The sequence below is a fragment of the Penicillium riverlandense genome, assembly GCF_028828495.1.
Source record: "Penicillium riverlandense strain IBT 135883 chromosome Unknown utg000007l_segment0_segment0, whole genome shotgun sequence".
Classification (NCBI taxonomy): Eukaryota; Fungi; Ascomycota; class Eurotiomycetes; order Eurotiales; family Aspergillaceae; genus Penicillium; species Penicillium riverlandense.
The window spans coordinates 2,503,206-2,517,188 of record NW_026643198.1 but is presented as its reverse complement, the minus strand read 5'-3'; the positions used below and the strand labels follow the sequence as shown (position 1 = coordinate 2,517,188).

The window sequence follows — 13,983 nt, the reverse complement described above, 5'->3', positions numbered from 1 at the left end:
GTTTGTAGCCACTAGTCTACCTAGTCGTTATAGGACATTTTATCGTAGAGAACGAACGCTTTCCTTCGGTCGGGTCTAACGCGTATTAAGCAGGAGGGGGCTATTAGTGGGATATTCGGTCGGAGGAAGTTAGGGTCGAAGGTTTCGATCGTATGTTGGCTAGTAGATAGAGTTGCTAGTTGGTTTGATGGTGTAAGATAGCTTAGATTGTCTAGATCACCATCGTAAAGCGAGGATACGAAGTCAGACTACTAACTTTGCGATATAGTAAATTGACTAAGATGCAAAGTAAGGGAGAAAGGGAGAATAGAGAACTCATAAATAATATCTATTAGCAGCGAGTGAATCTAGCAAACGCGATATATTAATTTTAATAAGTACTTTAATATATATACGTACGACTGATTAGTTAGTTTACTCTACCTTCATATACTTCTAACCTAATAACCCATCAAAAACCCAGAAAACCTAGAAAACCCAGCAATAACCCAGCAATAACCCAGCAATAACCTAGAAAACCTAGCAATAGCCTAGAAAACCTAGTAAAAACCTAGTAATAACCCAGAAACCCTAGAAATAACCCAATTCCCACCCTAACTTCTACCTATGATCATCAAAAAATTTCATCCTACCTCACCGGTAGATTGTTGCAATTAGGGTCAACACTACTAAAAAAAGACCTTACGATCAATATAACCTTACTACATACTAGTCTACTATTGACAATTAATAAAAGAATAATATTTGAATACAATATAAATAAACTAAAGCAATAATAAGAGAATTCTATAGTGATTATGTCAAGTCTATGAAGTTACATTGGAGTTGTATATGGTAGATATATATATCTACACTTTATTCAAGCAAACTTTCACTAAACCAAAAAACACCACTTTGTCACCTTAAACTTAGCATTTAAATAGGTAATTTACAACAACGAAGATAAACTATCTTAGATTACAGACTTATTTCTTAATTTTTCAAAGGGATTATACTAGAAAAGCATAGTTGTTCAAAGTATGAACCAGAACCGACGTAAAAAACAGTATGTTATTTTGATGACAGAGCAGTTTTATGATTGAAATTATGCAAAAGTTGGGTCGAGTTGGGCCCAAATTGGGTTTTACTGGGGCCCCAGTATTGGGTCCGGGTTGGGTCCGGGTTAGTGAAGATCAACCCGGACCCAGGCTGGGTTGGGTTCTGGGTCGTAACCTTCGACCCAAATTGGGTTATGCGGAAGTCTATGCGAGTAGTTAGGGTGTTTTGCCAATTGTCGTCTTCTATGGCCCCGATCTCGATAAGTCTAAGACAAATGTCCACAAGATCATCTTGCTCGTACGAACGACCATCACGATCAAGATGTGGTGTCACACTAAGATCAACAGCGTAGGCGTCGATCACTCGTTGACCTTGAGCGGTCGAGTAGAGAGGCAAAGCACGGTCAGAACCTGCCGCACGTCCTTAACGTATTCTTCGTTGATACTGCACAATGTTCGCTCGTATGTTTCATCTAGATCGCGGGGCAATGTACGTAGGCATTTATTAAGCTGATTCCGGTTTCGCGCTCGCCTAAGGGCATTGAACTAACATTCAACGTATCTGAATCTGCACGTGATTTCAGTCAAATCAGCGAAAACTATTTTTCATTGTTAGCACTTACACTCCCTACGCACCTATTGTCAGTTTTGCTTGGATCTCCCTATAACGCGCTTTCCACCTATGGAGATTTAGGTCGTTACTAAGCTGATAAGAGACAAAATCTTCTATGTCTCTCCCAATTGCCGAATTCCTTATCGAAAGATCTTAGTCATAAGAAGGATCTATAGACCCACAGATATTAAGCTCGTCACGGCTCGTTATTAAAAGATGGACACTAGGTAAGGACCAATTGCGTATCACCTATATCGCTCTTAAGACACCCTCCCTATTGCGATCTTAGGGGCTTTCGTCTAGTGCATCGAGTAGAATATAGGCATCGCGGAATCAGCTAAGGAAGCGTTAAAGCAAGTCGAGTAACTCTTCTACTAGAGGAGTACCCGACTTATATAGCTCACGTAGTTACTCTAGATCTTTTTCACCGTCTTATAGCTGTCCTAATAGCTACAATAGCAATGCGCGTAGCATGCTATCATCATCTTACTTTGACTTATCGTTAAAGGAAAAGTAAAAGAACGCGATCCCTACTTCATGCCTCTGCTTCATCATACGGAATGTGTGTTAGATTGTAGTTGAGTAAAGAACCGACTTGCCACATCCTACGAAGCTATTTAGCTATAGGAACGAATTACGTTCTACTAGGTAATTCGTAAATTGATGGCCATTAACGAACCATAGGCCGGTACTTTGATGACGTTTCGCACATATAGCGTTATGGTTAAGAGATACATTAGTTGCCATAAGCCAGGCACGAATCGTGAAAGAGATCTGACTTGCGTTTGTTCGTTCCACAAGCGATTTGACTTCCGATATGTTATCTTCGATCTGGTTGTGGCTTTTGAGCTGTAGGACATCTAGTGCGAACGACAAATGTTGACGTATCTCGCCGACGTCTTCTTCGAGCTTCTTTAATGTATTTTTTCGAAATGGATAGGCGGCGCGACGCCTAGCAAGATGAATACGACCCTTGAAACCGGCGGCTGAGACATTCAAGTCGAGTTCTATGATAATTTCCTAGCACCTTTGAGTGGCTTTGTCGACTTCTTAGAATAGGTCTTGTGCACCGATCTAGGATCGCCGATCCTCTACTGCAACGTCAAGGGATCGAAAGATACCCTGAAGACTATCAAGATGCTACGTAATCTTTGCCAGATAGTTGTCCTAGGCCTTGTATGCTATGTAAAAACTGACTAAAGATTAGGTGACTTGAATACTAAGTGAGAGCAAACTAGCAATCCCCGATGCGATGGAGAGGGGATCAGCCATCGTGATTGAGAGTAGTGGCTTGAGATAGGAAATATAGTGATTCAGATATCGATCAAATATGTGGAATAGCCACAATCTAAGAGCCGAGCTTCAGCCTCATCGAGTGGAGCACAGCTAGTCTGATTGATGTCCAAAGTTGAGCCGCGCATGAACGATGAGGGGCACTTGAGGTGTCGAGTATCAATTGTATGAGTATTCCCAGCAAATTACGGGATTTGCTGCCATGTGACTTCTGCCTTACAAGGTATTTCGATATTTTGAAAAGTAGCTAGATCAAAGATAGACTAGCGTGTTTCAATGTAGGGTTCGGGAAAGAATCAAAGAGAATAGAGTGTGGAAGTGCGGAATAGGCGTATTCACTAGTAAAACTACCAAGTAGTCAGTTCTGACAATGATGAAAAACGATGGTATTCAGTCTATCTATCCTGTCTGTATTTATAGGGGCAGAGAAGCGGAAAAACTCTGCAATGTGGAAATTGCTCTGGACGCCTAGTTTCCAGGATGGGAGATCAGGTGATCAGGATGCGGCAGATGGACCAACTAGTAAAATACTAGTGGAAATTTACCCTGACATTTAGAAACCTATACCCGCCCCCTAGTAATTAGTCGGGCCCTCACCGAGAGCTGGTGAGGGCCCGACTAATTACTAGGGGACGGGTAGTGGATCTCTGCAAGTCATGTGGGGAGGGCCGCCTGGCGCCTTGTACTTGATGATCTGCTGGGTGACTTCGATTATCCCTCTCATCATGTGCGGCATGTGCCGCTCATCTTAAGGGTTGTCTCTTTGGCTCAGAGAACCTCATAACGAATGGTACCATCGGCAAACAACTTTCTCGACCAGTTTTCGGTTGTTTGCAGGCGAACAACAGCCTTAACGGCGGCTGATGACGTACGCCTCATCTAATAGTCACTCGCCATAAGTCTGTCATTACAGTAGGCCAAGAAATATGAGTCCCGGTTCACTCATGAGCCATGACAGTTACGGCGTTCAACAAAGCATAACATTTGATCGGTGGGACGATACATCACAATATGCACCAACACCTGCAAACTTTCGTCGTTCACGTGCCTCCCCATCCGACGTAAGCTGCACTAGCATCGACCCAACACCCCCCATCGATTACACCTCTCTACAACAAACTGCTTCGCAAAAGTATAGTCTTCCATTACTCCAGTTCGGGGATTAGGAGGAAGGTCGGACATATGACGAGGACCCGCCAGACTGTATCCACTACTTAATTGAGTGCAAGGTTACCCTCAGTCTTCAAAACGACGATTCCAATCGGATATCAAGGACAGTTCGTGGAATTTCAGCCGTTGTTGTCACTCGTGTAATGATGGTGCTCTGTGCCTAGATCTTCGACCAGCGCAGAAGCACCGCAGCAACAATGACTGGCAACACGCTCACCAACTCTCCCAGTCCTGCAAACTGTGGAGGAACCCTGGCATTGACAAAAGCCCCCGCAGCGAGAAGGACTGCAAAGGTGTTGTACATGAGGCTCCATGTAAAGTTGAACTTGATGCGGTTCACAGATTTCCGACTGGCGTTCATCATGGTGGGGATGCCAGCCAGAGAAGGCCGCATGAGAACCACATCCGCGGCAGATTGCGCGACATCCGTGCCTTCGTTCATGTGGACGCCGATCGTAGCCTGCGCGAGAGCAATGGCATCGTTCGTGCCGTCACCGCAGAAAACAACAACCGGTTTCTTGCGACCTGTGTCAGTACCGAGGAGCGTCTGTATGTACTCCTTCTTGTCGGCGGGCGAGCTTCGAGAACGCACATTGCCGCTAGGAATGCTAAGCTTGGACGCCAAATTCTGAACAACTCCGTCATCGTCGCCAGAAACCACATGTACCGAGACGCCACGCTTCTGCAAGGTCTCAATCGTCCCCGCAGTGTCAAGTCGAAGCTCATCTACAAGACCATAGACCGCCTGCAATGCATTGTCGATAGTAAAGCAGAAGACAGTGTACCCTTGAGCAAGCATTGGTTGAACAATTTCATGTTCCGATAAATTCAGCCAGCGAGAATTGCCTGCTCGAAGTCTCCGGCCACCCAAGGTGGTTTCAACACCTTTACCAGTAAGGCTCGTGGGCTCAGGAACAGTCGAAGCTATAACTCCAGTATCCTTGAGGTGAGTAGTCACAGAAACCGAGACTGGGTGTCGACTGTTTTCGATGAGGCCGAGAAGAGGCGGGAGCTTGTCCTCATCGACGCAGTTCTTCGCGACGACAGAAAGCTTTCCCCGAGTCAAGGTCCCAGTCTTGTCAAACACGACGTGTGACGTCTTATGAGCCAATTCAATAGCATCTGCTGACTTGAAGATAATACCTCTTTCCGCTGCGACTCCGCTGGCAATCACAATGACCATAGGAACAGCCAGTCCAATGGCGCAGGGGCAAGAGACAATGAGGACAGTAATGGCGTAGGTGATGGCCTGAATTGTAGCCTCGGATCCATCATATCCACGAATAGTCATCCCCACTGCGACCCATATGACAAATGTGATGATCGTCAATGCCACAACAACCGGTACGAAATAGGATGCGACCCGGTCCGCTAGATCTTGCATCCTGGGTTTCGATAGTTTGGCCTCATCGACCATCGCAGCAATAGCATTGATAGTGTTATCGCTAGCTAAACGGTTCAGTTGAACAGTCATAACTCCAGATCCATTGATAGACCCAGCAATCACCACAGACTTGGGATATTTCTCCACCGGTCTAGATTCACCAGTGAGCATAGACTCGTCAACCTCAGACGACCCATTGATGACAGTGCCGTCGGTCGGGATTTTGGTGTCAGGGAGAACTTTGAAGGTGTCGCCGTATTGAAGAAGTCGAGCGTCAATCTCACGTTCCGCTCCGCTCTCTTGGTCGACAAGGATAGCTGTCGATGCCTGAAGTGACCGGATAGAAACGGATTCAACAGCTCTCTGACGAGCGAGAGCGGCAACCCATCGACCAACCATGATCAAAGTGACCAAGAGAGTGCTCGTTTCAAAGAATTGACCGGTCGAAAGGGGTTTCTCTACAATGAGGTACCCAAAGGAGATCACCGAGAAGATGTATGCAGCACTAGTGCTCAAGACGATCAAGAGGTCCATCTCGATAACCCTCGAGAAAACGAGAGCCTTCAGGGCCTTGGGATAGAAAGGTCCTGCTATGACAACTTGAATAATCGTGGCCAACGTGAGTGAAGCAGAGGAATATGCCACCTCCCTCTCAGGAAGCGGAGCCCATGCCATGACCAGGACCGGAATCGTCAAGACTGCGGAGAGAAGCGTCATGTATCCGACATGACGAACATGCTTGCTGCCAGCCTCCAGCGAAGGGTCACCGCGTGGAGGAGCAAGTTCAATTGGTGGACCCCAAAGCTTCTCGGTGAGGTATCGAGCTCCCACGATCTTCGGATCAAACGCAACTCGCACGATCTGCTTGTTAACGGGTGCCAGGTCGATAACTCCGTCTGGCCACGTCTGACTAATGAATTTCGAGGGCTCATCGGGGACGATAAGATCTATGATAGATCCTTGGTTCTGCACTTTTTCGCACTTAAATTCAGTCGTTCGTTCCAGATGTTTCATGACTTCCTCCACTGAGCCAAGGCGAAGATCAATGTTGAACTCGGCTCGTGAGAGAACCAGACTGGTTTTCAGGTCTTTGACGGCTGGGACAGTAACGAGAGTTCGGTTGAGCTTTGTCTCGCAACCAGTACAAGTCATGCCAGAAATGCTGAGGACAACATGTTCCTTGCCGGTATCCTGATTCTCTATGTCGGCGATGGCCTGAATCGGGGCTTTCTCAATCTCCAAACCAGAATCGGGCGCAGCAGGGGAGCAGCAAGCATCGGTGCAAGAGCCTTTAGGGCTGACCGACTGCTTTTCTGTGCAGCAAGAGTCCGCGCAACTAATTTTTGGAGTCTTCACGATATCCTGCTTCGGTGGCCTGCAGCAAGAGCCAGAGGAGGCGGCATTTGGGGGCTCTTTGGTGATCGTTTTCTTAGCTGTTCTGAAACAAGGCCCTGCACACCCACTAGTTGGAGGTTCAAAAACGGGCTTGACCTTCGAACAGTACGAGTCCGCATAGGTGCTCCTGATGTCATTGTCCTTGACATGCTGGTCTCCGGAACAGCAAGGTCCGGAGCAGCCGACCTTAGGAGGGGATTCTTCGATACGGGGAGTCTCCGAGCAGCGAGAATCAAAGCGTCCAGTTTGGGCAGCAGGCTGCTTCGCGGCCTTTTCGAGGGAGTAGCAAGAGTCGGCACAGATGCTTTTTGGAGGAGTTCCCTTGACGGGTTTGCCTTCAGAGCAGCACGGCTTCGAGCACTTGCTTTTGGCGGGAGGCTCTTTGGCGAACTTGTCCTTCGAACAAAAAGAGACAACCCAGGCATCCGCGGACGGCTTCTTGACAGACCTGGCGCTTTCACCAGAGCCCCTTCCCAGGCGAAGACGGTTCTGCGCGGCCTGCTCCTTGGTAACGGAGCTGCTGCTGCTGCAGGAATCCAGTGAAGTGCGAAGAAGGGAGCGAGCAGATGATTTCTTAGAGCACTGCTTCCCGTCCAGTGAATGGCGCTCGCGGATTTCACAGCAGGTTTCCTGGCCAAGAGCGATGAGAGCGCGGCAGATACATCCCAGAGCTTGTAGAGTAGCGCCGTAGCGGTCGAGGGCAGAGAGACTATGCTGGCTGCATGCCTTGCGGTCGGTAGATCCACCACAAGCTGAGGGGAGTTAGCAATCTTTTGAATGCCATTCCCAAAGAGCGGCTACTCACTGGCTGGCCCACCGTTTGGGTCGGGGGCAGCCGCAGCACTCATCTCGCATTCCCGCATAGCCAAGCGTTCAAGGCAAGACGTGTCACAGCACGGGCCGACTTTGCCACGGCAGCAGTCAGGCGCGTCGGTATCATTCTCAGTTTTCTTGTCCGCGCATTTGCCAGGAAAGCAGCAACCGTCCGGTTTCTCCTGAATGGGCTCTCCCAGACCCGGGGTCGTGGTGTCGAGGGGATCAGCGTCGCCATCATCGCAGCAAGAATCCTGGCAACTGCTCATCTCCTCAGTTGGAGCCGTGATTGGCGTAGCATCAGGCTCAGGGGCTGGAGCCAGTGGGCCGCAACAGTCGCATCCCATTGTTGAAGTGATATTTTGCTAATTTGTGTGAGTTTGAGCTAGTGTTGAAGTCGAGTTTTTAGAAACCGAGTCAGCCTGTCGGTTTCGGGTTAGTTGCACTGCAGCACGTGAATGGGTCGACTGCCCCTGGCCAATCGCATTCACAACGGCTACCCAGTGTTGGTGATTGACGATGCCAGCCTCCTTCAACTGTTTGTCTTTGGGCCATGGGCCTAATCGGCCACCTGTAAATATTTTCATGCGCATTGACAAACCGAGTTTTTCGGATGCTGCTAGAAGTGGTATCGACGGTGATACCGGCTTGCGCTCCAGTGTATGATGTTCCCTGAGTCGAAGAGAACCGTCTGAGGAGTGATGACCGGCAAAGGGCTTACATACCGTGCAGGCTGAAAAGGAAAGTTGTAGCCACCTAGCAGGTTGTCCATAAACTGATTTGCAGGGATCCACTATAGGTTTCGATGGTATTCTACTGAAGGGAGTGTCCCTATCAATTCCCTGAATTCTTATCTTGTATGCATTGTAAGCTTACGTAGCAAAGTATTGTACCATACGAGGTGATTCTTACAGTGTCCCTCAATTAAATGCAGCCTGCTGAATGATTGGTCTGCGCTAGGGCCTTGGCGGTGGGTCTCGAACATAGACTTCGTGTGTGTATTGGTCAAGCCGATTTCGAGAATGGCTGTATCAGCCGATACCTATAGATTTATTCATATCTAGACAGGAGTGCCGTCAGTTCTTTCGCAGGGCATTCATTATCGTAGAGTATTGACATGTCTGAACCCCATAGTTCTTCGCTGAAGGACATAGTAGTGATAATGCCCCAAGCCGAGTCTAGCAGCTCCGAGTATTGTCCTAATCTCTGTGAAAAAAGCAATACAATGTGGATGGATGGGTGGATGGGTCATTTATCCTAAGCCCTCACCGAAGTGATATGCAGGCTACAACAACTAAATAGATCTCTATGCGTCCTTGTGTCGTGTACCATTTCCTAAACGAACTTAATGCCTCGCCGACGCCTGTCGTGTCCCAGTACACGTTGTTGCTGTCATGCTGCCCTCACCCCTTATAGTGGGAGTCGAAAACAGACTCCCCCCATTGATTAACGCACTTTTGTTTCTCGGTTCGTATTCGAAACTACACTAATCTAGAAACGGCGAATGCGCAATGATCAATAACGAATCAAAGGGTTGTGATGTAGCAGACGATGCCCAGAGAGCATATCACCGGCATGCAATGCCTGATTCCCCGTCTGGCAGACCCTGGGAACTAAGCTCATGGAACAGATGTCTCTTAAGTCAAGCAACCTTCATTTGAGGTCTTTGTGGTCCTGAGTCCTGAGTTTCGCGACGTGGCTAGACCTCCGGTGCCTTGCATATTGTTCAGCTGAGGAGCTAGCAGAACAGGAACGCGAGGCGCTTGTATGCGCAATGGTACAGAGTACTCCATTTAAGGTTCAATATGAGGTCCCGGAGGCCTCAGAGGTATTCACTGAACTTTGACTGTCTAGTCTCCCGCATATAATAATAGGTGATGAGAAGAATGAATCACACCCTATACGCATTAAGTCCAGCCGCTCCTAAGCCCATGTACAACACCGCGCCGCCACCAAAGACACCCACCGCCTGAGACGTCAACATTCCGTGGCCTGCCACAGTCGCAAAAACGCTAACGGCATCTACCAGGTCGACCACGACGCCTCCCGAAAGTACCCTCCTGACGCTACGTCTCGTTTCCCCTAGAGCAGACACAGATAAGCTCTTGGACTCGTCTCTCATAGTAACCCATAGTGCAGCCGCGAGTAAGGCGTCACGAATTCCGAAAAGCCGCATCACAAGTGTGGATGCCGTGTCAAGGGGCGTGGGTAGGCCGGAGACGCGACTCAGCAAGGTGGGAGCCAAGACCGCGCTGAGCCCGACTCCAGTGCGGAGGGCGGCCATAGTGACGGCACAAGCCTTGCCGAGGGTGGGCGCTAACATATTATTGTCCGATGGCTGAGGCGTATTGAGAAGTTGGTCCGCTTCTTCAACAACAGTTAGATGCACATCTTTAGTGGGGTCGAATGCGGGGTAAAACTAACCTGATGATCCTGGCCAAATAGCTCGGTCTTAGAGCTCAAAGAATCGTTGATTTTGATATCTTCGTTTTGGCTTCTTGTACTTGGTGCTAGACCTACATAAAGACGTAATAGCCAAGTAATTTCTGAACTTAATCAGCACACGGACTGCATCTTGGTTTCAGGGCGCGGTTGGAGTAGAATAACATTTCGCCCAATCTACGTTAACTGGGTGTGAAAAGTGCATTCGCAGGCGCGTCCCTAAAAGAACTAATTGTCCCCTAAAGTCAGATCCTCACAACCACGCAGACTCAGTTTCAGAAGTTTTCAGAAGTGGGGGTAGCATCGTTGAACGGTTTTCTTTTTCCGGCATCATTCTGATCCATTCATTTTCTTAACTAGAGCCGAGGACGTCACTTCACTTTCTAATATATAGTCTAGTCGGGAAAAACAAACTACGCCCAACAGACGAATGATGCAGTAAACAATCTTGTTACTGGGGCTATTGATTCCCGTCCTACTGACGTCCATGTTTCTGGGGTTGTCATCTTCCTTGATTTAACCGAAGACACTGGCGAAACACGTCGCAGACGTAAAAGGACTCAACCAGAATATTAAAGATGCAAATGGTCGTACGGTTATTGAGTACGCGCAAATATTGAAACAGTGGGAAGTCGTCGAAGTGTTAGAGAAGGGAAACTAGCTCATCTCTTCTGTACTCACGTTACGTACTTTCGTGTATCTTTCTTCCGGCTTTTGATGTTCTCGTCTATCATTGTCTTCCCATGTGGCGCCAGCCTGCACGGTGAAATTCTGCCGCTTCTACCTAGAAAACAAGAGGCGACTTCCGTCAAAACGGATGGCATAGTCTTCATAAGTCCACCAAAATGTTATTCTCGTATTGAAGCCCGTTTGAATCAGGTGAATGTCAATTATTTTACAATGAAGTTGTTAAACATCGCATTTACGTGTTGATATGGTACCTCTAATCAATCGATATTAACGCAACCAAGAAAATCGCGACAGAATAAGATATTTCGTCCCAACAAATGTCTTTGATTCTGAGTGAAACTGATGTGTGAAGCCGGTGTGGATCTTATCTCCCTGTAGTTTCCTTGATAATGCGCTGAGTCGATAGACCCAGCTGTGCAGATTCGTGATGTAGAGTCTGCGTGTGCACCGTTCATCTGCCTGCGTTGCCAACATCAATCCTCTTTCGGCCTCGGCGAGAATTACCAAGAAACTCATGAGCTATATAGTATCCACGAACTAAGAACCATCACTTTTGAACTTCACTCAGTAGGCATCGAAAGCAACACCACGATGACTCTGTAGACTAGGGCACCAATTACCGAGCTAGAGACATCGCCCGGCACATTTCGCGCGACGCGCAGGACACCTTAAAGGGAGGTTTCTCGGCTGCACAGCCAATATCGAAGTGTCCTACGATGCTACGTATTGGAACAGAGATATCTTCTGGCAAACCCGGCGTCGAAGCCAGAAAGCCAGCGCTGCCATTCGTGTGGGGAACCAGGCTATCGGAATTGATGCTGAAGAGTGCAAGAGGGGAATCACGTTAAGGGAGAATCGCAAGAAAGCTGAGGAAAGGATACATGAGTGAACGTGTGAGTCTTTTAGACGAGGGCAAGGTAATGGGTAGAGTAATAGAGTAGCGAGTAATGAGTAATGCGTACGGCCAAGTGACAGACCAGGAATCTGCGGTAAGGAGCAAACGCATCAAAGAATCAAATCACGTCGACTTTTTGGGGCAGCACTGGCCTCCACGGGCGCAGTTGTCGTCGCATTCCAGGAGACAGCCCTGGGGAGCGCCTTCCCTTACGCTGGCTGTGCGGCTAGGCATATCAGGGACTTCAGTGGTGGATCGAGACGATGAAGGCTGGGTCTGGTTCTGGTTATCTTCAGCGTCGCTATCAGGGGCGAATTCTGGCTGGATAGTGGAAGAATGGATGCCATAGGCGTGAAGACACCGGCGAATCTGTCGCGCGAGGCGCATGTATCTCTCAGACACCTCACCCTTGATTTCGGTATCAACCTGGATATGGATCGAGGCGACAATCTTGGTGTCACTCAACTGCCAGACGTGCAGGTGGTGAGAGCCAATAACACCTGGAAGGCCCTCGATATCCTCCTTGATATGATCGATGCTTAGGCCAGCGGGGACAGCTTGCAGCAGAATGCGAGAGGCGGCCTTGCACAGGGGAATAGCAGATACAAGAATGATGACTGTGATCACAAGAGAGATGCCAGGATCCACATAGTTGCGCCAATCGTAGTCAGTCAACCAGATGATCAGGGCAGAAGCAATGACGCCGATATTACCAAGCGCATCTCCCATAACGTGGAGGAAGACGCCACGCATGTTCAGGTCATGGCCATGGCCATGGCCGCCCTTCTGACTCTTAGGCTTGGGCTTAGCATGGTTGTGGCCCTTGTGGACATCATCCTCGACCCAGTGGTTGGGAACTTTGAACAGGCCACCATTCTCATCGGTGTAGTTAGAGGCACCATCGCGGTGGCTCAAAAGACCAGATCGCTCGTTTAGGCTTTCGTCGTCTTGGTCATCAGAATCCGAGGACTCTTCATTGTCGAACTGACCGTGACTAGCGGCAATGATATCCTGCCGCAGAGTCGCAGGGTGCACGTAGATGTCGTCCACGTTGGTGGGTCCACCTCCAGCCGAAGTACTGTATCGCGGAGAGAAGCGGCTTTGAGTACCACGGCGATTGCGTGATGGAGAGGACGGCTCGATGTCCCGTATCCCAGTTCCATGAACATTCGGGGGCACAGGGGCTTCGCGCTCGTCCGCTGTGTGGTGGTGGTCACTGTATCCCCGCTCCGCTGCATCCACGTCCTCCTCCTCGTGTCCGTGACCATGGTCTTGGCCATGGCCATGGCCACCGTGGGAATGATCGTGGAATAATGCCAACCCCACAATGTTGGAAAGCAGTCCAAAACAGCCGACAACGCAGACAAATTTCGGGGTTTGGACTTCCTGGGGTTCCACCAATCTTTGAATCGCTTCCAAGAAAATCGACATACACAAGGCGACCAGGAACACGCCGTTGACTAGCGCACCGAGAGTTTCGGCGCGTTGCCACTATTTTCAAAGCACAAAATGTCAGATTCAGATCGAAGCGGAGTCCAAACTGGGGCGTGGCCAACTTACACCATAGGTGTACATCTTCGAGTTCGATTCGCGATTGGCGACCTTGACGGCCCATAGTCCAACGCAGAGGGAAATGACATCATTAAGCTGGTTGTCTGTGAGATTGGGATCGGTACAAGCGTTGCGCGCTCACACGCGCGATATGACACATACCATGTGAAAGGAGTCGGCCACAAGAGCAAGGGAGTGCACGGCATAGCCTTCAAGAAAGGCACGTTAGCAAGATCCAGCTGCGCTTCCAAGGCGACTAGTTATATACACACCTGTAATAAGTTCCAGTAAGAAGAACACAGTGTCGATCACCAGCAGGATGATGATCCTGTTGGTCTTAGAAAGCCCCATTGTGGCTGTTGTTCGCAGGCGGCGCGCTTAACGGCGCTCGACTCCGCAGCAAGAAGGGACAAAGAAGAATCCGCTGATGGAAAATTCGTCAAGCACGACAGAAAACGAGGACGAGAGAAAGAGAAACAGATAAAAGAGGCGCGAGGTTTAAAGAAGTTGCGACGCAGCCGATAGCGTTTGCCGCTCGAAGGAAAATTTGCGACGCAACGGGTCGCGTCTGTGGGGCGGATCGTGGAGGAGACAGGCGCATGCTAGATTCGGCCGTGCGGTAGGTCCGGCATGCCGGCGAAAACGGAAAGTATTTTAGCTTCGAACGACCAAACACACTTGTATCAAGGGTTCGACCATG

General features: G+C 48.9%; 4 protein-coding genes across 4 annotated transcripts; all 4 read right to left on the bottom strand.

The window, feature by feature from the left end:
* Positions 1–20: 20 nt before the first annotated feature.
* N7474_008591 (uncharacterized protein) lies at positions 21–2,922 on the bottom strand (the record flags this gene model as incomplete). Its single annotated transcript, XM_057200001.1, has 4 exons — positions 21–211; positions 1,128–1,460; positions 2,289–2,657; positions 2,871–2,922. The coding sequence occupies 4 exons, from the start codon at positions 2,920–2,922 to the stop codon at positions 21–23; spliced, it is 945 nt and encodes a 314-aa protein (XP_057050702.1).
* Positions 2,923–4,273: 1,351 nt separating this feature from the next.
* N7474_008590 (cation-transporting P-type ATPase PCA1) lies at positions 4,274–8,052 on the bottom strand (the record flags this gene model as incomplete). Its single annotated transcript, XM_057200000.1, has 2 exons — positions 4,274–7,644; positions 7,710–8,052. The coding sequence occupies 2 exons, from the start codon at positions 8,050–8,052 to the stop codon at positions 4,274–4,276; spliced, it is 3,714 nt and encodes a 1,237-aa protein (XP_057050701.1).
* A 1,544-nt stretch (positions 8,053–9,596) lies between these two features.
* Positions 9,597–9,989, bottom strand: N7474_008589 (uncharacterized protein; the record flags this gene model as incomplete). Its single annotated transcript, XM_057199999.1, has 1 exon — positions 9,597–9,989. The coding sequence occupies one exon, from the start codon at positions 9,987–9,989 to the stop codon at positions 9,597–9,599; it is 393 nt and encodes a 130-aa protein (XP_057050700.1).
* A 1,866-nt stretch (positions 9,990–11,855) lies between these two features.
* On the bottom strand, positions 11,856–13,634 carry N7474_008588 (cation diffusion facilitator family transporter; the record flags this gene model as incomplete). The annotated part of the gene is made up of 4 exons (XM_057199998.1): positions 11,856–13,223; positions 13,293–13,379; positions 13,446–13,492; positions 13,556–13,634. The coding sequence occupies 4 exons, from the start codon at positions 13,632–13,634 to the stop codon at positions 11,856–11,858; spliced, it is 1,581 nt and encodes a 526-aa protein (XP_057050699.1).
* Positions 13,635–13,983: the final 349 nt, after the last annotated feature.